Source organism: Chanodichthys erythropterus, chromosome 14, assembly GCF_024489055.1.
Source record: "Chanodichthys erythropterus isolate Z2021 chromosome 14, ASM2448905v1, whole genome shotgun sequence".
Lineage (NCBI taxonomy): Eukaryota > Metazoa > Chordata > Actinopteri > Cypriniformes > Xenocyprididae > Chanodichthys > Chanodichthys erythropterus.
Window position 1 is genome coordinate 4746176 of NC_090234.1, and position 25474 is coordinate 4771649.

Genomic DNA, 25474 nt, shown 5'->3' on the forward strand with positions numbered 1-25474 from the left:
GGTCGGCTGTTCGCAGCTGACAAGTGTTTTTCCATCCTATCTACTGCGTGTGCGCACGTAGAATGGTGGATTTATAATTTTCTCTTAGAGTTCTGTTCGCAGAGTTATTTTGTAAGATGATTATGAAGAGTGATTCGTCACAATCTATATATTAATGGTACATTGTTAATTGTATTTTTCAACTAAGACCAAGTAGATTATTCTAAAGAATTACAGTTTAAAAAGGGGTTTTCTGTCAATCCAAGTGTTCTGTTCGCAGACTTTAAGGATGATTAATGAATTGTGATTCGTCACAACCTTTATGTTAATGGCATTTTTACTTATGGTAAACTAAATGCCAGATTGTTTATTTTTTAAATCTTGCAGTTTAATTTCAATTGATTAAAATACTGTGATTCGTTACAGTTAAATTTGTTTATTTAATTATTATTTTCCCCTTACCATAGACTGTTATTTATACGAGTGACTTGAACTCTGGATTGTCATGAGTCACTCAAAATGTCGCTTTTGCCAAACTGGTTTACACCCACGTGATGGGCACCGGGAATGCCCCTCCTGTTTGAGTATGCAGCATTTATTAGATGATATTGAAAACCCTTGTGCAGCTGCATTGGAGCTATCTTTGCAGGAAAGAAGACAGAGAGCCAGACATTCAACTGGTGGTAGCAAAGAAGTGATTCCTAGCACTTCCCCTCATAAACGCAAGAGGCCTGATGATTTCACTAAGTCCTCATGTCCTGGCATACCTCAGGATAAACGGGAAAGGGCCACAGTAGTACAAAAGCCCGAAGGTGACACTCAATTACAAATTTTGGCAGCATTGCGTGACTTAGCTGGTAAGCTTGAAACACGTAATCCTCCAGTAAACGCACAACCATCGGTACTCCCTGTTGCACCTCCTCCTGGAGATGAGTTAACATCAGATCAGGAAAGGAGGGATGATTCTATGGATGCCGTATCACTACATGCAAATAATTCTCTCTATGGTAGTGAAGAGAATGCTGAAGAAAATGAGGAAGAGGAATTTAGATCTGATGTTTCAGAAGGGTATCCACATTCTGACATTATTTCTAGCATTTTAAGTGCAGCAAGGATCCTGGGCCTTGATACTCAGGAAGAAGCTACAGCTCCTGCTCCGACACAAGGTGTATGGACGAGCATTTCCCGTACACAGCCCCCTGCATCTATTCCTGTGGCTGATGATTATTCACAGATGCTAAGGAAAGCCTGGAATAATCCAAAAGCTGCACCTCAGTTTAATGCGGGTTGTAGGCAGTTTGTTAAAATAAATTATCCCTCTGAGAGTGGTATGGGGAACATGCCGTCAGTGGAGCGAGAGATCGCAGCCTTAACCACTTTGGGACCTGATAAGGTTACAGACAACCCTCGTTGTCCTGGTAAGGAGTGTCAGAAGACTGATCGGTTAATGTGCCAAGCGTATAATGCAGCTACCCGGGCAGCCCGATCAGGAAATGCTTTGGCAATAGTTTTGGCTGCTTTGAGGAAACTTGTCAATACAGAGGAGCGTGATGTCATGAATTTGATTGACACAGCACTCATCACACACTCACAGCTTACGAGAGATATTGGAGCATCTATGTCTTCAGCAATTTTAGCTCGAAGACAGATTTGGTTAGCCCAAACATCTTTGCCTGAGACTATTAGGAAGGAACTGACTAATATGCCAGTGGTTCCAGGACGGATATTCCACAATGATTCCCAGTCTTTACTGGATACTGCTGAGCAGGCAAGACGCAGAAGAGAAACAGTTCAGCAAACTTTTGGTGGACCTGCCAGATATGGCCATAGAGCTGGTCATTCCTTTCAGCCCCTACCATTTCCTCGTTCGGAACCTTGGGGGTATGACAAAAGACGAACTAGAGGATACCAGTTCCATGATCGAGGCACCAGACAGTTTTACCAAAATCCCCAAACTGACCAGCCTCACACTCCAGTCAGGGGAGGACCTCTTAAAAGGCATACTACCAGGGGTTCTAAACCCCGGGGAGGCCATGCATAGCGGTCTAGGAGTCGCCGGGGAATGCTCCCAACTATGCCTGGACAGTTGGGAAAAAGTGATATCAGATCCTTGGGTTCTAGATACCATCAAGACAGGGTACAGGATACAGTTCCGGCGACGCCCTCCTACTTTTTCAGGGGTTCATATGACCATGGTCAAAGACCCAGTCCAGGCACAAATTTTGGCCAACGAGATCACAGTCTTATTACAGAAAAAGCGATTGTACAGGTAAACTCCAACGAACAGCTAACTGGGTTCTATTCGAAATATTTCCTAGTACCCAAGAAAGATGGCAGACTTCGACCAATTCTGGATTTACGACAACTGAACAGATTCATAAAGGTGTTACCTTTCAAAATGCTGACTACAGTGCAAATTCTGGAAGTCATAGAACTGGGAGAATGGTTCACTTCCATAGACTTAAAGGATGCATATTTCCACGTGCCCATCTGTCAAGATCATCAACCGTTTCTTCGCTTTGGCTTTCAAGGCCGGGTCTATCAGTACAGGGTCCTTCCATTTGGCCTGTCTCTGTCTCCAAGGGTCTTTACCAGGGTGGTTTCAGCAGCCCTTCGACCTCTTCAGTGTGCAGGTTTGAAAATTCTATCATACCTGGACGACTGGCTAATTTGTGCTCCTTCTCACAATCAAGTCATGAAGGACACAGAAATAGTGCTTCAACATGTCCAGTCTCTTGGTTTCAAAGTGAACTGGGAAAAGAGCAGTCTAATTCCCAGACAACAGACCGTGTTTGTGGGAATTTTGTTGAGTTCACAACTAATGACTGCATCTTTATCACCCCAGAGGGTGGTGCATTTGCTCACTCTAGCCCAGTCATTCCGTCTGAACAAGAGGATGAAGTTAATTCAGTTTCAGCGATTGCTGGGTATGATTGCAGCAGCAGCAGTTGTGATCCCACTCGGCCTTCTCAGAGCCCGTCCACTACAACGATGGGTGAACAACTTCCAGTTACATCCCAAATTACACAGACATGCAAGGATAAGGGTTACACGTGTATCCAAATGTTACGCCCTTGGAACAACAAGACGTTGCTATCACAAGGGGTTCCGTTGGGCAACATCCCAGCGAGGCGGTCTGTGACAACAACGGATGCCTCTCTAATGGGGTGGGGAGCAGTTTGGGAAGGCAGGTCCATCAGGGGAGTCTGGGAATCTCCTTGGACCTTGGAGCACATCAATGTGCTGGAACTCAGGGCAGTGTATCTCTCCCTGAGGGCTTTTTACCCATTGTTGCAGAACAAACATGTTTTGGTAAGAACGGACAACATGTCTGCAGTGTACCACATCAATCACCAGGGCGGCACCAGATCAGCACGATGTCTCCAGGTGACAAAGGAACTGCTTTCCTGGGCTTTTCTGAAACTCTCATCACTCAGGGCAGTATACATACCGGGGGTAGCAAACAAAGCAGCAGATCTTTTGTCTCGAACTGGACCTCTCCCGGGAGAATGGCGTCTCCATCCCGAAGTAGTGAGACTTATATGGAGTCGGTTCGGTATGGCGAGGATCGATCTGTTTGCGACTACAGAGACAACTCATTGCGACCTATGGTACTCCTTGAACAACCAGGGAGGTCCCTTGGGGATAGATGCACTATCTCAAGAATGGCCGAAAGAATTGTTGTACGCTTTTCCTCCCCTACCGTTGATTCCCCTGGTGCTCAGGAGGATAGCATTGGGCCATCACAAAGTTTTACTTGTGGCCCCGAGGTGGCCAAAGAAACATTGGTTTCCAACCCTTGTACGTTTGGTCCAAGGTCACCCTTGGCCATTACCGAAGAGAGTCGATCTTCTTTCCCAAGCGGAGGGCCAAATCTGGCACCCGAAACCAGAGACGTTACAACTGTGGGTATGGCCTTTGATAAGTCCTTCTCTAAAGACTTAGATGAAGCTGTATTGAGGACAATAAATAGTTCCAAAGCGCCCTCTACATGGAGTAACTACTCTAGCAAGTGGAGAATTTTCTCAACGTGGTGTCAAGACCGTCAGCTAAACTCGGCCAGTTGTGACACCAATGTTGTTCTTCGGTTTCTACAGTCATTGTTGGACTCGGGGAAATCGGTAAATACCATAAAGGTCTACATTGCAGCCATCTCCCACTTCCACACATTAATAGATGGTGTAAGTGTTGGCAAACACCCCTTGGTATCTCAATTTCTTAAGGGTGCACATCGTTTACACCCAGGGAGAGTTATGAGATCACCTTCTTGGGACCTTACTATTGTCTTACACTCACTGGCTAAAGCACCCTTTGAACCTTTGGAACAAGCTGATCTTAAGTTCTTAACATGGAAAACGGTTTTCCTTTTGGCAATATGTTCAGCCAAAAGAGTTGGTGAATTGCATTCTTTCAGTCAGTGAAGACTGCTTGAGATGGAAGGCGGAGAAAACGGGGGTTTTTCTTTGGCCAAACCCGTCATTTCTACCCAAGGTCCTTAAGCCTAGTACAATAAATCAAGTAATTGAGCTTGATGCTTTCCATCCTGACCCTCTTTGTACGGGTACAGGGTTGGATAATTTTTCTCTTTGTCCTGTTAGAGCATTGCGTACATACATTGACCGCACTCGCCCATTGCGGCACTCACACACACAACTATTTGTATGCTTTGACAAGAAGTGTACAGGTAAGCCTGTGTCTAAGCAACGTTTGTCTCATTGGATTGTGGATACAATTTCACAAGCATATTCGAACCAGAATCTCCCCATTCCGGGTGATCTGGTTGCTCACTCTACCAGGAGCATGGCTACTTCTTGGGCAGCACTCAAGGGAGTAGCGCTCTCAGACATCTGTGCTGCAGCCTCTTGGAGTACTCCATGTACCTTTACAAGATTTTATAGGATTAATGTGACAAATCCGAATTCTTTGGGGTCTACCGTTTTATCTGTTGCTAAATTGCCAGGAGAGGGAGGAGATATTAGTCCCTCGTGACCCTGATGTTATTAGTCATCCAGGTAAGACCGTGGTGACGGTCTGAGTGAGGTCGAAATAGATCGTAAGTTATGTCTATAACTATGGATCTATGAGACCGAACGATGACCGTCACCATCCCTTGTCACTCGGGACGAACTGGGGCGTTCCAGGCAAGAGGAAGTGGTTGGTTCATCCGGATGTTATATAGTCAACCCCTAAGGTCAGTCACCTGACATTGTTGATATTAGGTCTCGAGGATAGGCGGAAGAATGGCGTCATTCAGGTAAGACCGTGGTGACGGTCATCGTTCGGTCTCATAGATCCATAGTTATAGACATAACTTACGTTCTCAAAACAAAGACACATTTCTCAAAACGTTTAACAATGACAACATTAGGTAGCAAAACTGATGACACACACCAGTCAAAATCTGAGAGAGAGCTGAATGAACAATTTACAGGGGTTTTAAACTTACACAGTACCAGCACTTTAGATGAGGGAAATTTCACTATGTACAGTAAACTGTATCACGCTGTACACCCTCAAACTTGTGTTTGTCAACTGTCTCTGTAGCCATTTGTTATACTGTATTTTGCAGAACTGAGAAATGACTGTCTTGTGTCAGAAGACCAATACACTGCTATAGTACCTTATATACTGTAATAAAATTTGGCCAAATGTGCAGAGGATGCTGAATTTAGTTTTACTGTAATTGACAGTATACTGTATTGTGCTGCATACCAAGTTCATATATATCTACTGCCTGATCACTTTACAATAGTAAAATGAAAAAAGAAAGAAAAAAATCACTGCTGTATTTTACTGTATCTGTAAATTTATTTTTGTATAGTGTAGTAGACAGTGAGATGCAAAATAATTCCTGAATCCCAGTAAGCAGTATTTTTGTTACAGTGTAACATGAATTGATCTCACTAGTGTTCACTGGGCAGTGCAGTAGTCTGTGTATTTGTTACGTTTTGTGTGTCATCTGAGGCCATAGTTTGATTTTGTCAGACAAGAATAAGTTTTTGACTAAAACATTTTATTTTGACCTGGAAGTTTGAGGTTTGTACAAGTTGGTGCATAGTTTTGTGATTGTGTAGTTGTGAGAAAATATTGAATTGTAGATTAAAAAGTTAGAAAGACAAATTTATGTTGGCTTAAAGTCATTTTAAAAACGTAAAAACTGGTCGGTTAGGCCAGAATATAGATGTTCTGGGTGATTGCTAAAGTGTTGCTAGGTGGTTGCTTGGAGATTCTGGGTGGTTGCTAGGCTCTTGCTATGCAATTGCTGGGGTGTTGCTAGAGTATGTAGGTGATAGGGTGTTTTGGGTGAACACACACAGACATTCCCACCTCTGTTAATAACAGAAACTAAAAACTTGTTTGCAAAAAACAAGTTTTTGTTGTTCTTTAACTTGCACTAAAACATGTGATTTATGCCATCGAAGTAACCTGTGTAATATTAATAAAACTGCTCATCTCCTTTAGTGATACAAGGTCAGACTCATTTTAAATCTGTTGATGTTTTATATAGTGCCTTTACTTGGTGCCATGATGGATATTGAAATCTTGTTATTTATTTTGGTAATGCAATGTTTGTCAACACATTGTGTATGTCAGGCCATAAATCTCCAAAAACTATGCATGGGCGCTTGCTTTGGTGTTGCCACCCCTCATAGACCTCATGCCACCCCTTTGCCACCCTATAAATAATTTTCTAGATCCGCCCCTGAAAATACACAATTTGCAGCATTAAAATTAATCGCCTGAAACCATACTACTTTCTGGAAACCGCTGGATGGATAACCCAGTTTCATCAAAATACAAAGATATGGGATTTGCATTCAAATATCGGACGACCCCTCTACGTTGTCAAGCGACGAATATGGGTACCCCTCAACGTCGGCTTATGGACATGAGAGGGAAATGACCAAACGGCAGTATGTGATTGAAAATTATAAAATATCCCACCTTAATTAAGGCATGCTTTAAGTACACAGTACACAGTCCTGTAAATATGTCATTTTAATGTAACGTTAGCCCAAAATTATATAAAAAAGAGAGAGAAAAAAAGACGTGATAGTGGTTTCTGCCCCACGAAAATGTATGGTCAACGCACCAATGAATGACTCTAACGGTATATGCGCTGCACGCTACTGCAAAATACACATTTGCAGCATAAAATCAATCGCCTGAAACTTACTTTCCAGTGCAGGCAAACCGCTGGATGAATAACCCCATTTCGTCAAAATTCAAAGATGAGGGATTTGCACTCAAATCTATTAGACGACCTTCTACGTTGTCAAGCGACGAATAGGGGGTACCCTCAACATCGGGTTATGGACGTGAGGGGGAAATGACCAAACGGCAGTATGTGACGAATAGGGGTGAGACCGGATGGCCAAGCTGTGTCACCTGTTTGCGAGCGACAGCTGGGGTCTGGCCGAGGTGCCTGAGTTAAACTCCATAACGAGAAAAGAGATTCTCTGCACAGGGGAGTGTTTGCTCTTTTCCCAGTTTATGCTCCAATGTTTGACACGGACAAAGATTGTATTTGTTAAGTAAGATTCTGAATGATTATATCCTAGAGTCATCAGAGACCAGCACAGTGATTGACATACTGTGAGAATTGAAACCAAATCATTTTTATTGTTGTCACAAAAAACATGCACTTTTGTGTCTTTTTGTCTTTTATTACGCTACTGTCAGTTACTGACTACTGCAGTCTGCTCGTGTCGGAAAAACCAATCCATCCTCAGTAAGGCTGATGAGCAAAACCATAGCTAGAAGAATGGAAAGGAAATGAAGAAACCACAAACTGCCTTTACCCTCACTGGTGTGAAACTAAGAAATTCAGCTATAGTTGTCTGACACTGACATTATTCATCATTACATTACATCTAAATTATCATTCATTAAGTAAATAATTTTTAAAGGAAAAACTTAAACTAAAAAATATTTTTTAGTACTTTTTTTTTAGTGTTCCCTCTTATGTTACACTTATCGCTCATAATTAAAAGTAAAAGAAAGAAAGAAAAAAAAAATATTGTTTACTGATTAAGTGCCCAACTACAGGATTATTGTGTGTGTGACCATAATTTATCTTTAAATATATATAAAAGCCCTTTGAAGGGCATCAACATAATTCTACGGTATATGTATAACACAATCACAAGCTCCTCCTCAGCGGTTTTTCTCAGTCCACACACATAAAGATACACCATAAGAGCGATCAGACTTCCACATCAACAACTCATTTCATTTCAGGTAAAATATTTCATGCATCAATTAACATTTACGATTTTTTATTATTATTATTATTTACACATGTTGATGTACATCAATTAAAATTAACCATAATCTTTTGACTTTTGTGAATCTTCACACCTTGATTGTTTTGGTGCAAATTGTTGTTTATTTATTGTTTTTCTTTGTTGCATAAAAGTCCATTTGAATGTTTTGAGATTTGTTGGAAATTAGGATACAAAACACTTTTATTATAGACCATAACTTTTACAAAACATAAATTTTAAATTCTGATCTTTAAAAAACTCCAAAGTCATCATATCAAAAAGACTGTACACATTCACAACTGTTTCAAAATGGTAACAATTTGCAATAAGGTCCCATAAGTTTATGCATTTACTATCATTAACAATGAGAAATACATTTGTTACAGTATTCATTAATATTAATAAAAAGTATTAAAATTAATAGATCATAATAATATTAATAACCAAAAATGCAACTATTCATTGTTAGTTAATGTCAGCTCAGGACCACTAAATAATATTAACATATACAAATTTTGATTTTAATGAAGTATTAGTAAATGTTGAAATTAACATTAACTAAGATTAATAAATTCTTCAGACACATTTTCAATAAGTCTTTCACAAGTCTTTTTAAGATACTCCTTTCCCCTCAGAGCGCGCGAGCCTTTCAAAGATACTCCTTTGCCCAAGAGCGCAGAAAGACGCGTTCAGCGCATGCACACACGCACCCTCCACGGTCATAAAAATTTGGCTGCGCAGAGAGTCAAAGCTAGTGCACAGTCTAGTACAGTTCTTGCTTGCGCCGACTGAAAACACATGAGAAACATCATGAGACAGGAGAGACTCGGACATTGCAGTACTGAACACTGAACGGTCCATGCATGTGGATTTGGATAAAACAGTTAATTGATTTGAGGCCGTGCCCGAACGCCATTTATCCCTTCACTGTGGCATATAGCGGACGGGCATGCAGGGCTATTAAATTATTTTTCTTATTATCATGCTACTTTTATTATTAAATTAATATTGCAATTCATTTGCCCCGCGATATCATAGCGCATCACCGCATAACCGACGCGCTGCGAGGACAATAAAATATTAATTAGATAGCTTACTCCTCATTTAAAGAACAAATTGTTTAACATGAAATACTTATCGATTCACAAAAAATACTATTTTTTCTCACTGTGGGCCACAAGAGAAATATTAAGAAAATAAATTTAAATTTACAAAAGTACAAATGCAAAAAGGTGTTTAGTAGCCACAAGTGATCTAGAGGTTCAACAGAAAATTCTACAATATAAGAAAGACTGGTCTTACTTTATATTAGGTGTTTTTAACTACTATGTACTTGTGTAAAAAAAAATAATAATAATAATAATAATAATTGTTAGGTACAATGCATTTATGTTCTACTGCAAAACACTTGCTGCTATTGAGGTGTAATATGGGTAAGGTTTAAGAGTTAAGAGGTCAGCAGTATACAGGGGTCAGTTTGATTGACAGGGGTTAATTTCAAACTGTTTATATTACATTGTTTTGATACATTGTCATGTGAATATATGTTAACTAATGATCTGTTAAGAATTATATAATGTTTCACGAGTTCACACTTACAAATAAGTCAGGTAAATTAATTGGTAAACGTATTTGGCGTGCTGTCCAGGGAGAGGGCTCCGAGCTCGGTAATCGGCCCGAACACAGAGTACCCCTCCATCCCCAGCTCCTCCTCTCTTCAGTCAGGATTGTCCTTATTTCCCCTGAATCAGACTAATTCTCGAAATATGTGTACGTTAAATCATGACATTTAATGATATCTGCATGTTGGTTCTGTTCTTTTTACCCTAGGGGGTTTATTGCTGCTCTCCCTGCTCTTATCCATGCTAAGCTGCATGGATGCACAGGGAGTTCTTGCCCAGAACAGAACCATACCGCCAATACAAACTCTATGCATTATCTATCATATTTGACGATAGTGGTCCTGACAGAAGTACAAAGAAAAGATTTCCAATGTTTTCACTGACCAACATAACTGTATTTTGTGAATACAAAAAAGTGGGCACAGAGGCAAAATAAAAGTGAAGAGATTTTATAATATCCAAGTTAAACCGTTTTTAAACAGTCCACAATTAGCAGGTAAATTGGTAATAGGGGAGGGTATCATGTTTGGGTGTAAAAGAGCTTCTCAGAAATTACAATTTCTCAATGCAAGATTGCAAAGAACTTATGTATTTTACCATATACCTTACATAATAATGTAAAAAGATTCAGGGAAATCTCAGTCTGTATAGGGCAAGGTAGGACACTCCAGTTGAATGTGCCTGACCTTTGAGTCCTCAGATGGCGTTGCATTAGAAACCGTCATGATACTGTGTTAAATACAGCCACATGGACTCAGGAGTACTTTGGAAAACAGTTGTCACTTAACACTCTGAATTTGCATCAAGAAATGCATCTCAAATCTCTGTTACACAAGGAGAAAGCTACACATCGATTCTATGCAGAGATGCTGCTGAGTTCTCTGGGCCTGAGTTAATCTCAGATGGTCTAAAAGACAGTGGAAATGTATGCTGTGGTCAGATGAGTCAATGTTTCAGCTCGTTTTTGGAAAAAACTGACATTGAGTTTTCAGTCCCAAAGATAAAAGGGACCATCCAGACTTTCATCAATGGCAGGTGCAAAAGAAAGCATCTGTCATGGTATGGAGGTGCATCAGTGCAAACGGCATGGGTGACTTGTGTATGTGTGAAGATGCCATTGACATACAGTTGCAAGAAAAAGTATGTGAACCACTTGCAGAATCTGTGAAAATGTGAATAATTTTAATAAAATGGTTGTTCTTGAGTCCCTTGTATGTCCACGGCAGATTCTTCAGTTTTAAAAAGGTTCAAACATTCACTGATGCTCCAGAAGGAAACACGATGCATTAAGAGTCGGGAGGTGAAAACTTTTGAACAGGATGAGGATGTCACAATTTTTCTTATTTTGTTTAAATATTTTTTTTTCTGCATTTAGTACTGCCCTTTGGAAGCAACAGAAGATACTTGCATGTTTCCCGGAAGACAAATTAAATACAATTTACCTTGATTTTCAAATTCGAAAATTTTCACCCCCCATCTATTAATTCATCATGTTTCCTTCTGGAGCATCAGTGAATGTTTGAACCTTTTTTAATAGTTGAGTTTGAGTCTCTCAATTGTCCTCAGTGTGAAAAGACAGATCTCAAAATCATTCAGTCACTGCTGGAAAGGGTTCAAATATGCAAAAAATGTTGGAAAACTGAAGAATCTGCAGGAGCTGGAGGATTTTTCTGAAGAACAGAGCTCAGTTTAACTGCTCAGGACAAACAAGAGACTCATGAACAACCATCACAAAACACAAAAACAGTCGTGGATCATCAGGTAACCACACACAGTATTGAGAATCAAGGGTTCACAAATTTATGAACTGGGTCATTTTAATAAATTCAGCTTTTTTTGTCTTGTGGACTTTATGTAAACATCTTTTATGTAAATTATCTACTCAGGACAGTACTAAATAAAAAATAGCATGCATTTTGTATGATAAATTGTATGATTAATTTCTGCAGGTGATATCCAAAACTTTTCCTAGAATGGAAACCAGCAGGATCATGTCAAATGACAAAGCAACGATTGTCATCCAAGTAAATCCACAGGCGGCACAAAATGCTGTTATTTGTGGTGATGGACAGGAGGCCAGAGGAGCACATCACAATACGGCTCTTAAGGGATTTTTTAAAGCACAACCAAAGGCACTGGGGGTAATGAATGAAATGATGAATTATAATGATACATGGTTTTGTGAATATATTAATAGGGCTGTGACGGTAGGCATGACAACCGCGCCACCGCGGTCGTGAAGTGTCACCGGCGGTAGTGTGACATTTTATTTTATATATATATATATATATATATATATATATATATATATATATATATATATATATATATATATAAATAATCTCAGAGGTCGCATTAATCGAACATTTTCCGTCATTGATGGAATTTTTTTTTAGAAGTGGCGGAAAAACTCTGCAGCCCGTCCGTCATTTTGACAGATTATGTGAAAGTTCTGGGCAAGATGGCGTGTTGAACAGTCGCTCGCGTCAGAGACGGAAGAGAAATTGTCCCAAATCTGATTACCTGCTGATAAAAACGCTCCAAACAATTAAAAAGTATGATCAAACCGGCCAGACTGATAATTAAAGAAGGGGACAGTGAAAAAAAGCAAGCTGCGATGAGCACAAAGATCCTCGAACAGTCTACAGACCATGACTACGATATGGAGGTTAACACAATTAGTAAAAGAAAAGACTCGACTACGCCAATAACTCCGAGTAAGATTCCAGCTGGGAAAAAGAGCAAAACTACATTAAAAGAAAACGAGGTGTCTAACTTGACCATACTGGAAGCCATTCAGAGTTTAGAGAAGAACTTTAATGAGCAACTGACGCAATTGCGAGAGCAAGCTAAGCAGAGTAGCAGCATGATTGCTAGCCTATCAAAAGCTGTGCAGTTCAATGCTGAAGAAGTTAAGGAATGCAAGGGGAAAGTCATCGAGTTAGAAAAGTGCAATGAACGTCTGTGCAAAGAAAATCAAGAGCTTAAAGAGAGAATCAGGGACCAGGAGAGATATAAGATGCGATGGTGTCTGAAACTGAAAGGTTTATCAGAAAGAAAGGACGAGAACATTAGAACAGACGTCATACAACTGTTCAAGGAGATCGCCCCTGACTTGGAACAGCGACAGCTCGAAGAAGCGATTGATATTGTGCACAGAGTCGGACGAAAAGAAGACAACAGGAATAGACATGTAGTTGTGTTATTTGTCCGGAGACTTGTCAAGGAGGAGTTATGGCGTCGCTGCAAGGATTCCCCGGTGTGCAGAGAGAAAGGTGTCCGCCTTGCCGAGATGCTACCATTAGAGGATAGAGAGGCAAGGAAAAAACTGTGGCCGCAGATTGAACAGGCTCGTCGGGAAGGAAAGCGTGCCTATTACCGCGGACCGCACGGATACATAGAGGGTCGTCGAATTGGTTAAACGAAGGAAAGGTTTGATCTACTGACATTAGAGGTCTGAAGGAGTGTGTTAAGAGGACATGGGACTATTGTTGTTTTTGCTAATCAGCGTTAATAAGCTTTGAACTAAGTTCTTAATTTTTTGTTCTTCTTCTTTCTTTAGTTTCTTAGTTTAAATATCTCCTGTTCAGTAATGTTCAAGTGTTCAGTCTCATTTGCTTCGTTAAACGTGAGGGGTCTAAAAGATTTAGTCAAAAGAAAAGCATTATTTTTATTTTGTAAAGGGCGAAAATCACAATGTCTGTTATTACAAGAAACTCATTCTTCCGAAGTGGATGTTAAGTTTTGGTCTAACCAATGGGGTGATCGAATACTGTTTAGTCATGGGACCAATAAGTCTGCTGGTGTTGCAGTTTGTTTTAATAGGTTTCCAGGTGATATAGTCACATACAGGACAGATAACCAAGGTCATTGGCTGATGGTGGTTCTAAAAATTGATGGTTGTTTTTTCATACTAATTAATGTGTATGGTCATAGAATTGTTGCCCAAAATAAACAAATGCTTGAAGAAATTACAAATACTTTATCAGAACTCAAAATAGTTTATCCTACAGACTTTATTTTAATGGGAGGTGACTGGAATATGACACCTGACGAATGGGAAGATAGATGGCCCACTAAATTTGACACCTACCACTTAAACCATACAATAGAGGAATTTATGAATAAAAATCACCTGATAGATATTTGGAGAAGCATAAATCCAGGTGTAAAACAATATTCCTGGTTTAAACCAAATAATACCTGTAAATCTAGGATTGACTACTGGCTGGTGGATTACCCGCTTGGAGAACTTGCCTCAGATATCTCGATTTCTAAAGCCCCATTAACAGATCATTGTATTGTAGAAATGAAATTAAATCCAGTTGATAGAATAAGGAAAAATAAAGGCTACTGGAAATTGAATGCTAGTCTGTTAAAAAATGAAGAATATTGTACAAAGATAAAAGAAATAATAACTGAAATTGAAAATAATGAGACTATAAATGGTTTTTGCTGTAAATGGGAATTTGTGAAATATAGAATTAGAGAAAGTTCCATAAAATTTAGTAAGGAGATTGCCTTGAGAAAAAGAAGAGAAGAATGTAACTTGTTCCAAGAAATTAGTAAATACTGTGATAAGGCAGAATTAAACAGTGAAGATAAAGACTATTAATATTGCAGTCCAAATTAGATGATATGTATTGGAAAAGAGCTCAAAGTTCGTTTGTGAGATCGCGAGCGAAGTGGATAGAGCAAGGAGAAAAGAACACCTCGTACTTCAGCAATTTAGAGAAGAGAAGACAGGAAAATAAGGCAATATCAAGCCTACTGATAAATGGATCAGAGTGTAAGGATAATAAAACCATTGAGAAGACGGTCTTTACATTTTATAATAATCTCTACACTTCTGCATATTCCCAACAACATTCTTCAAATTTTCTAAATAAAATTAAAGACTTCATACCCAAGATTGATGATTCATTTAAAGAACTTTGTGAGTCAGAATTAAAAATTGAGGAACTGGATGATGTGAGTTTAAGATTATCATTGAATAAATCCCCAGGTACGGATGGGCTCACAGCCGAATTTTATAGATTCTTTTGGAAAGATATTAGACAAATGTTATTTAAGGCAATTCAAGAATGCATAGCTAAGAACGAATTAATGACAACCATGAAGCAAGGCTTAATAATACTTATTCCCAAACATGGCAAAGACAAAAGATTGCTAGATAATTTAAGACCCATTACGCTTTTGAATACTGATTATAAATTATTATCGGGAATTATTGCAGCTAGAATTAAAAAAGGCTTGCCCCAGATAATAAATGAAACACAATCTGGCTTCCTTGCTGGAAGATCTATTCATAATAACATACGATTGGATTTAATCAATTACAGTCAAATGTTTGCAGATCAGGGTTTCATTGTTTTTTTAGATTTCTACAAAGCTTTCGATTCGGTAGAACATCCCTTTATTTTAGAAACTTTAAATCTTTTTGGTTTTGGACGGAAATTTACAAATTTAATTAGTCTGCTTTACAATGATATAAACAGTTGTGTATCTCTGGAACATGGCACATGTTCACGGTTCAGAGTTAAGAGGGGCATTAGACAGGGCTGCAACAGCTCGCCTTTATTATTTATATTGGTTGCTGAACTACTGTCTATCATGATTAAAATGAATAAATCTGATGGCTTAAACATCATGGGAAAACACATTGTCATAAGTCAGTTTGCAGACGATACGACTCTATTTCTAAAAGATGAAAGGCAGATCTCCACAGCGTTGGATTCAATCAGTCAGTTCTCAAAAGCATCAGGTGTTACATTGAACATTAAAAAATGTGAAATTCTTGCTTTACACAATCATCCAGCTCGTGTAATTGAGAATATACAGGTTAAAACAGAAGTCAGATATTTGGGCATCACGGTCACCAGACATAAAGAAATAAGGGAAAAAGAAAACATTCTTAGAAATATTGATAAATGTAAAGCGATATTGAATTCCTGGCTACAAAGGGATATAACAATTTTCGGTAGGGTTTTATTATCCAAGATGGAGAGTATATCCAGAGCTATTTACCCTGCCTTCTCTTTAGAAATATCAGATAATATGATCAATTTATTAAACAAGATAAATTTCCAATTTATTTGGAAGGATAAATGCCATTACATTAGAAAAGCTGACATGATTAAGAGTATTGAAGAGGGTGGCATGAATGTCATAGATTTTTCTGTGATGATTGGTGTACTAAAATTGAAATGGTTGAAGTCCTTTGTTTGTCACAAAGATGCTTTTTGGGTTACTATCCCAAATGCTATTTTTCACAAGATGGGTGGAATTGATTTTCTTTTGCGTTGTGACTATATGTATACAAATTACCTGTAAAATTATCTGAATTCCACCAACAAGTTCTTCTGTACTGGAAACTAATGTTTAAACACAACTTTACACCACACAATACACCTTTGTGGAACAACAGATATATTCTGAGTAATAGGAAATCATTGTTTTCCGGTACTTGGATGGAAAAAGGTATATGGGCAGTAAGTCATTTGATGGATAATTTTGGTAATTTGCTATATTACAGTGACTTTTGTGATAAATTTAATTTCAAGTGCCCAATTAGAGAATACAATAGAGTGATAAAGGCCATCCCAGCACCCCTGAAAACAATGATTCAGCAGTTTGTAATATATTCCAACTCTCAATCAGAAATGAGATCACTTTGCATTGAAGGTATTAATTTAAATAGCAAACAGTTTACAAATAAGTTTATTAGAAATATTTTATCTAAACAGTATTATCCTAATCAACTGAAAAGAAAATATGTTCTGCAAGACTTTAGTGTGGAAAAAGCGAAAAAAATAAGGAAACGATATTTATCATACCCAATTCTTCCCAAGGCTAAAGAAGTGACATTCAAAATCTTAAATGACATCTATCCATCCAACTCCTTTTTACATGAGAGATTTAATTGGAAAAACAATTCATGTGGATTTTGTGAGAAAGACATTGAAACAGTAGAGCATATTTTCTTTCAGTGTGACTGGGAAATGAATTTTGGCTTTCATTTCAAAATTGGATACAGTCTAAAGATATATTGATAGATCCTTTTAATATGACCTCGATTAAAGTTGGAGTGTTTATAAATGATAAAAATATAGAATTTTTGATAAATAACCTGATTGTGTTAGGAAAACACTTTATCCACAGATGCAAGTATTTAAAGGTTAAACCCCATTTCACGGGATGGAAAAATGATTTGAAGTTATTTGCAAAATCCCTTCAAAGGATGATGGACAGAAATGCCCTGAAACTTCTTTCGGCTTTGGACTCGTATATGTTATTAGATTAAGACCCCCCTTTTTCCTTTTTTCCTCTGTTTGTTCTGTTTTTCTTTAAATGCTGTATCAACACGAAACACTGATTTATGATTGTTAAATATGCCTTAAATGTTTGTATTTGAATAAAGTCTATAAAAAAAATAAAAAAAAATAAAAAAAAAATTTGACAGATTATGTAGCTTGTAACTGTAATTCCCACCCCTGTCCAGTAGGTGGTGAGTGCGCTCCAGTGTGGCAGCAGAGCGCGAGTTCAGTCTCCAGAATAAAATGAAATGAAATGAAATGCGCTTGATTATAAGACGAGCACCCAGTTTAAGTCAGTTTTATAATAATAAAGTTACTTAAGCATGCTTACTTAATTAAGGTTTGTTATTTTTCTTGCTGACTATAAGTTTATGGTCAACGAATGGCTTTTCTGAGGTATAATGTTACGTGCATTGTTTGCAACACTGATTGAACTGACGTGATACAGATTTCGGTAAGCTACTGTATTTTTCAACATATTTTTTGATTTTCATTCATGTTTATTTTGTTCTGTGTAGTAAAGAGGAAAGGATGATCGCATTCACTTACAATCCGTGACAAGAGTTCAAGATGAAAACTGAGAAGTCTTTAACTTTCTTTTCATAATATAAATAAATGCATAGCTATTCCTATTTGCTTATCCTGTAAGTTCGTGAATAAAAATGAAAATGTGGACGAAATCAGAAGCTATTAAATGTCTTATTAAAATATAAAAATTCAAATGACGGGTAATTATTGACTATCATGGATTGTTTTTAAGATCCTGTCCATCAAAATGACGGCGAAACGCAAGTCTAACGCAACCTCTGATATATATATATATATATGCACACAACCAAACCTCGCCCCTTCGGACCCCACCACCGCAACACCGGCGGTTGTTGGTGATTTACCACCGCGGTAGTAAAAATTTGCCACCGTCACAGCCCTAATTCTTAATATTTAATTTCTTCTAGATCACTTAAAATGACAGAACCTCATTCAAGTCTGATGATTCCCTTTAGTGCATAAATCATTGCTTCTATATTTGTGTCTCCTCTCTTATATCTGCCATCTAGATTGTCCAGATAATGATCGGAGTGATGATCTTCCTACTTGGTATTGTACTCACCACAAATGTCATCCAGTTCGGTACTTTTTATGTCCTTAGTGGAATAACATACTGGGGATCGTTCATTGTAAGTTTCATTTAATGGTTTTGCTTTATGATTTTAATTTCCTGATTTAACTCTGAAGTGTGCTTTATTTCTCTCTCAGTACATCAGCGCTGGATCTCTGTCTGTTGCTGCGCAGAATAAACTTCATCCCTGTGTGGTATGTACATACATTAGATTATAGTGTGCTGAAATCTGTTGGTGATAACTCTTCTTTTGTCACTTTGTTACTTATTTGTGCAACATTATTTACAAGTAATATACATGTTGCATTGCAAAACACTTTTGCTGTTATAGAGGTGGGATACGGGTAAGATTATGGACATTGGTGGTATGGTTATAGGTTTAAGGATGTTTTAAGTGAGGGACAAAAGTTTAATTACAGCTGTAATTACATGCAGGTATTTTTGTAAATATGAGTACAATGTAAAAACAGACTTACAGTATACATAATAAGTGCATTATATCAAATGATTAATTTAAATGTTAGTACAGGGGAGTCCAGTCCTGCTCCTCGAAGGCCAGTGTCCTGCTGAGTTTAGCTCCAATCTTTCCCAACACATGCCTAGAAGTTTATAGTAACCCCGAAGACCTTGATTAGCAGGTTCAGGTGCGTCTAAATTCTGCTGGATAGTGGCCCTCCTGGAGCAGGATTGGACCCTGTGGGTTGTTAAACACACCTGATCCTGTTATGTGTTTGTACATAGTAGTTTGACACTTAATATAAAATGCTAGAAAGGCATGCTAGTACAATTACAGCCAGTGAGCAACAAACTGAGACATTCATCCTTTTACCAATCACAGATCAAGATATCTGTTACTTTAGATAGTTAAAAACAGAGTTTAGGACAAGTGTTCATCATTACTATTCCTTTCACTTAAAGTTTTTCTCCCTGTAGGTGAAAGCCTCTCTTGGAATGAATGTGATCAGTGCCATAACTTCAGTGATAGCCGTTCTTCTGATGGGCATACAGATAGGAATCCATCCAAGGGGATATCGAAGTTGCTACTATTCTCGTAGTTACTCTGAAAATTACTCTGCAAATTACATCTGTATATATTTTGAGGTACTAAATGTACAATGTCTGATATCTTGTTTTAATGTGCATTAATTAGTTTAAGCTATTAATTGCTGTACTTAAAAGTTTACCTAAAAAATGAAAATTCTGTCATAACTTACTTTCAAGTCATTAATCATTGAAAATCTTGACATCCATAAACTTCAGTTTGTTCCCCACACAAAGCTATCAGTGTCACGTTCGGTTGAATTAGACATTAGAAAGGATCTATTCGGAGGAGTGTGGCTTTTCATTAAAAAAAAAAAAAAAAGAACTCTCAGAACTAGGAGACGTGACACCCGCTATACACACGACGAGAACTGACTGTGAACATTAAGAAACACAGGCCTTAAATACAAACTTAACAAAATGAACATCAGGTGCAAATGATGATCAAACAATGAATAACCAAGATACCTAACAGAAACTAAGGAAACTGAACTAAACACAATCCACCCAAAACCAAAACAAATACAGATGAACCCTGACAATCAGATGATTTCAGAAGACTTGGAGGATAGTGAACTAGTTGTATGTACCAGTTTTTGTATGCTTTTATTGTGCTTTTTTGTCTTTTTGTCTTTCTGAAGTGTGAAAGCTCCAGTTATCATTCATTGTGATTGCATTAAAGCAGTCGTCAAAATATCTTTTAAAAATATCATGCAGGTTTTATTATGACAAGAGGGTGAGTAAATGATGACAGAATTTTAATCTTGTGAACTTGATATACATCCTGCTTTTTGAGACATACCCTGATCATCAGAATAATATCTGCTTATAGTGTAATGTAACCTTTAGAAACTCACTTAATACAATACTGGGATGTTGTTTGTGGAACTGCTTTCATATATGGCTCTGTCTTTTTAGAGATATGGTTGGGGGATCATTGGAATAATGATGGTGCTCTCCATCCTTCAGTTCATCATCTCCATCTGTATCTCAGGCTTTGCCTGCAAAGCCACCTGCGACAGAGACTCAATGTCTCAAAACAGTGTCATTATGGCACTAAACCAGGTAATGATTTAGTGGTGATGATGTAATTGCTTTAACCAGCTGGTGTCAGTCAGTTTCATCCCAACAACCAATACTTATTTTTATCTAGATATACATTTCTGCTGGAGTCAAGGTTTTTAGAGAACCTTAGTGCAACCTTAGTGGTCCTGAATCTAAGACAGTCTACTACAAATTTAAACTGTTCAGTTTTCAGTAAACTGTCTTTAGTCTTATTTTGTTGAAATGTAGTTATGCTACATAGATAAAAACTAATGTACAAAAATCAACATGCTTCATTGTAAACTACAGTAAACTTTTCCTTCTGCTGAACTGTTGAAGTGGGTGGGTAGGCATTTCTCCTATTCTTCATCACAGTATAGCCTATAAAACAGTCTTCATGGTGTGTGGATCTTGTTAATCTCTTGTGTACTAATATATCTTGTCTGTTTCTTCACAGGGATACTGAGTCACAGTGAGAGGATCTTACTGTTTAAAGGTTGCAAGAAATTAATATCATGTTAAAAAAAGCTTAAAAAACATCTGTAAAGGAGAAGGAATATTTGTGCATATTTTATAATTATTAGAAAATTGTCCTCATAGTATAATTCTGTATTCATAATATACTCCTGTATTTTCATTTCATTTTTGACACTGGCCAAAGTTTGTAATTATTAACGAAAATATTGAATAAATATATCCTGGACTTTAGTCTGTTGTGATACAGTGGAGAAAACACACACACACACACAGTTCTGTTCTACGCAGAGAAATAATACTGATTGATGTAATTTGAGAAATTAAAGTACATCAAACAATTTGAATGTTGATACAAAGACATTTTTTTGCTTTGACCTAAAATTGAAACCAGTTTAATGAACAAGAGATTGTCCCTGTGCATGATGTTGGTAAATGTTTGTGGTCAATTCATTCTCTGCATCTGGTCTCAGTATCTGTAAAACCACATGCTTCTACTGAGCAATGCTTCACTAAACCAATTCAATGGTTTTGGTAGCTGTGTTGTGACAACCATAACTATGGCAGACAATATTATTTATGTTATAGTATGCTTGTGCAGTGCAACCTGTCATGATCTGTCCAGTCTAGGGGTGGAGAGATTAGTGACAAAAGATAAAACTGAAATAATAATAAGGGACTTTAAGTAACGACAATTCCTCCTCTCCTGTCCCAGCTCACAATAACCACAAAGTTTTTGACTCGTAAGGCTTTTCTTTATTTTATTGTGTGTTGTGTCCTTGCCACATGACTGAGCGATCAAATAAACACAAGAGATTCAAATATTAGTCCATTTATTCTAAGCAAGTGCAAGCAGCTCTTAAAAAATAGCGTAAATACTGTCATTTTTTCATCTGGTGATTTGTATTTGTTGTCATTGCACGCTCCTGAGCGTGACCTAAAACATTGCGGCGACTACCCAGAATGCAATGCGCAGTGACGTAGTTTCCTGAGCTCTATACAATGTACATCACAGTAAATTTTCAAAAATGTTTTGGTTGGATGTTTCTAATTTCCTTTCTAGGTTGTTTGGAACATGTATACAAATTGATCTGTATGATGTAGTATTTTTTTTTTGTACAGGACAATGTTGATTCCAAAAGTCCTTATACAACTTTTTATTTTTCTTGGAAAATATCACATTCATGTAAAAAAATGGACTAAAGCTAAGCCAAACTTTGAACGTTTTATAAAAGAGATTAAACAATATGGTAATACATTAGACAAAATCAAGAACAAAAAAGCAAGAAATACCTATGAATCTCTTTGTTACTTTAAATTGTTGTAATTTTACCCCTGGCATGACCTATGTTACTTTACATATTTATGTATGTATGTTTATTTGTTTTCTACTTGTTGTGAGTTGTATATTCATATATAAATCTTTGTATATTTTTTGCATTAAAAAAAAACAAAAACATCATGTTTAAATTGGTACAAACAAAAAAGTAACTTTACGTCCAAGACTTCTAGAGTGTACAAGTACTACATTACTGCAGTCTGCTCATGTTCAAGATAAATCAATCTATGTACCACTGACAAGAGGATGCGGTAATGGAATGATTATGTGTGCGTTATGTATGCAGCTGGAGCGTTAACCTGACCGTAGTGTGTACCCAAGGGTAGGAAAAACAGGAAAATGGCTGGATAATGGATTATATGTGCGTTAGGGCGGCCCTTATTGCGGGGTAATTTTTTCATTTTTGGAAATGTTAACTTCTCACCCCCTCATTTGTTTCTCCACTAGAAGTAAGTAATGTATGCAAAACTCCACCCAGATAACTTAGGGTCATTTAGGGTATGCTCAAAGAATCATCTTTTTAATCACAGGTACTTGATATCTGATTGGAAATATTAGCAAAGGTTTCGTTCACTGATAAACTTTTGACCGTTTCTGATATCAAATGGCCACTTTGCATAACCAGGATGAATTATTCTTGCTTGAAAACAAGGAGGAGTCTTTATTGCTAATTTTCCATGGGGGCATTTGTGGCCTAATGGTTAGTGAGTCAGACGGGTAAACCAAATGTTGCTGGTTCGATTTCAGCACGGGCAGGAAATAACTGAGGTGTCCTTGAGCAAAACACCTAACTCCTAATCCTAACCACAGAATAATGGCTGCCCACTGCTCCGGATGTGCGTGTTCACGGTTTGCAGTGTGTGTGTTTACTGCTCACTGCTCCTAATGTGTGCGCACTAACTTGGATGGGTTAAATACAGAGGACACATTCCGAGTATGGGTTATGAGCATTGGCCTTTACATGTCACTTTCCCCTTTCACTTTCATTGGCAAGGTTCTTTGAGTATATCTGCACTGAATGGGGAAAAGGGTTTAGTGAAGCATGAAGGAGGTCCAAGACTTTTCAAAGATCAGCTCTCATCAGCAGCATTGTAATTTAACATTTTAAGACTAACAACACTATTCTGTGTTCTCGTTTTTAACCTAATTCACCATTTACAAATGGTTTTGTATAATTATTAATTACATGCTGTTCTGGTCATTAAGACAATTTCAATTTTGTTGAGCACACCATAAACATACACCAATATCAGGGAAATTTGGTTTGTTTCCATTTCCCATGAAGGAGAGTTGACAGGGTGGGTGAGAGCGGAAGATTTCAAAAGTCCAAAAATAAGGGCCATCCTAATGTGCGTGTAAATGTAGTGCTGCTGTGACCGTGACAGAGCCTTCTGCCACAGTAAGGAAATATAAAGCAACCACAATGGTAAACTGCCTGGCACCTCATTGGTGTGAAAGGGCATTCAGTTGTCTATAAAAATGCAAAATGTTTTCAATGAGGGTTGTTTTTAGGGTTAGGGTATATAATGCTGTTCGTACATATAAAAATAATAAAAAATCATTTTAAAAATCATTGTCTATGGAAAGTCTGCATAATGATATAAAAACAAGTTTGTGCGTATCTGTGTGTCTGTTATGAACACCGACACGTCTGCTGGTGCTTTTCATGACATCACTGTAAACCCGAATAAGCTGGTTGATAAAAATTGATTGTTACATGCAGTTAATTGTTATTACTCAGTACTTAAATGTATAATTACACTGTAATACTGTCACCTTAAAATAAAGTGTAACCAAAAGTGGTATTACACCCAACATTTCTGGCCCCCTCACTTCTGACATGATGGCTACGCCCCTGGTAAACTATATAATCCATCTGATAAATAATTAACTGAAAATTATTATGAAACACCCTGTATCAGCTATATCAGTGTCCTTATTTGCACATATACATTTCATTTGAAGCTGACATGATGAAATATGCATGCATACACTGTGCTGTTTCGTGTTAGAGCCTTTATAAAATATGTCCTAACAACTTGAAACGCTTCCTCTGGTGCGTATATGACTCATGATCCATGTGGCAAGTGTTGTTAACCTCATTGCGTAAAATATTGTTACAGTCATGTTTCCCATGTGTTTGTAGTCAAACTAAATGAATTTCAGTAAAATGCAAACAACACTTTTGTGCTACTGAGGAAACATTACATATGCCTGAAGAACAACAACGCAGCTGAATGGGCAGAGGTGAACGGACAGACTGTTTGCTACAAACATACTGTCCAAGCGTGTTCTTCTCAGGCCACAGCAAGCAGCTTCCTGCGCTAAAACTTCAGCTCAGTGGGGTATTCCAGAAAGCAAGGTTATCTTACCATCAAACATACCCTGAACTCTCAGCTGATTAACCCAAACCTTGCTTACTCAAGGTAGACTGGTTCCAAAAACACATCCGGGAGTAAGTTCAGCCAACCCAGAGTATGTTCAAAATAACAAGTGTTACATTCGTCCCGACAGGAACTCCTGATGTTTAATCCTGATTTACTTTCATACTGAAAAATTCTGACAAGGTAAACTTCAGGAGGTGTTACAGCACTAAATAACCTGTAGATCGATCATTATTGTGACACATGAAATGAGAAACACAACTTGTAATTAAAAAAAAAAAACTGCTTCAGCAATTTATTTACTGTACTCAAAAACTGCTTTCCGGACCTAACTGCGGGAAACAATGACGAAATCACATGATATTTGGCAGCTCCGTCAAGGGTTGCGTGCTGAACGTGCTGTCATAACTTGGAATGCAAATGTAGTCAGGGCTCTGAGAAATTCGCTTTGTTACTTTCGTCCCGGTTCTCCCCATTCAACACACATTTGACAATAAAGAATTTTCAAGAGAATACATTGGATATACACATTGAAAATGAAAGAGAAACACATTTTCCACCATGTTTTAATTGCAAATTTTAAACTGGTGGGCTGTTAACTGACCTGCCTATATATAGCCTAGATTTTATGATATAATCAGTCACCATGCCGCGCCATTTTCTCCTTCTTTCCACAAGTGCTTGTGTTCCTGTGGTGTCTGTCGTTGTTGTGCAACCATGAACTGCGCTCTCCACAATGACGAGGAAGTATCAGCAAAGGATTAATTGATTTAAAGCCCTCGCATTAGCTTTACTACTAGATATATTTATGGAGATGAGAAATAAAACAGATATGTAATAATGAAATAAGTACAGCTACGATCAGCTTTTCATCTTACGGAAGGGCCG

At 37.8% G+C, this 25474-nt stretch overlaps 1 protein-coding gene across 1 annotated transcript; it reads left to right on the forward strand.

Annotated features, from left to right (window-relative positions):
- The first annotated feature begins 11841 nt into the window (after positions 1 to 11841).
- LOC137036176 (membrane-spanning 4-domains subfamily A member 4A-like) lies at positions 11842 to 20855 on the forward strand. The gene is made up of 6 exons (XM_067410213.1): positions 11842 to 12009; positions 18243 to 18362; positions 18442 to 18498; positions 19238 to 19405; positions 20264 to 20410; positions 20847 to 20855. The coding sequence occupies exons 1-6, from the start codon at positions 11842 to 11844 to the stop codon at positions 20853 to 20855; spliced, it is 669 nt and encodes a 222-aa protein (XP_067266314.1).
- The last annotated feature ends 4619 nt before the right edge of the window (positions 20856 to 25474 follow it).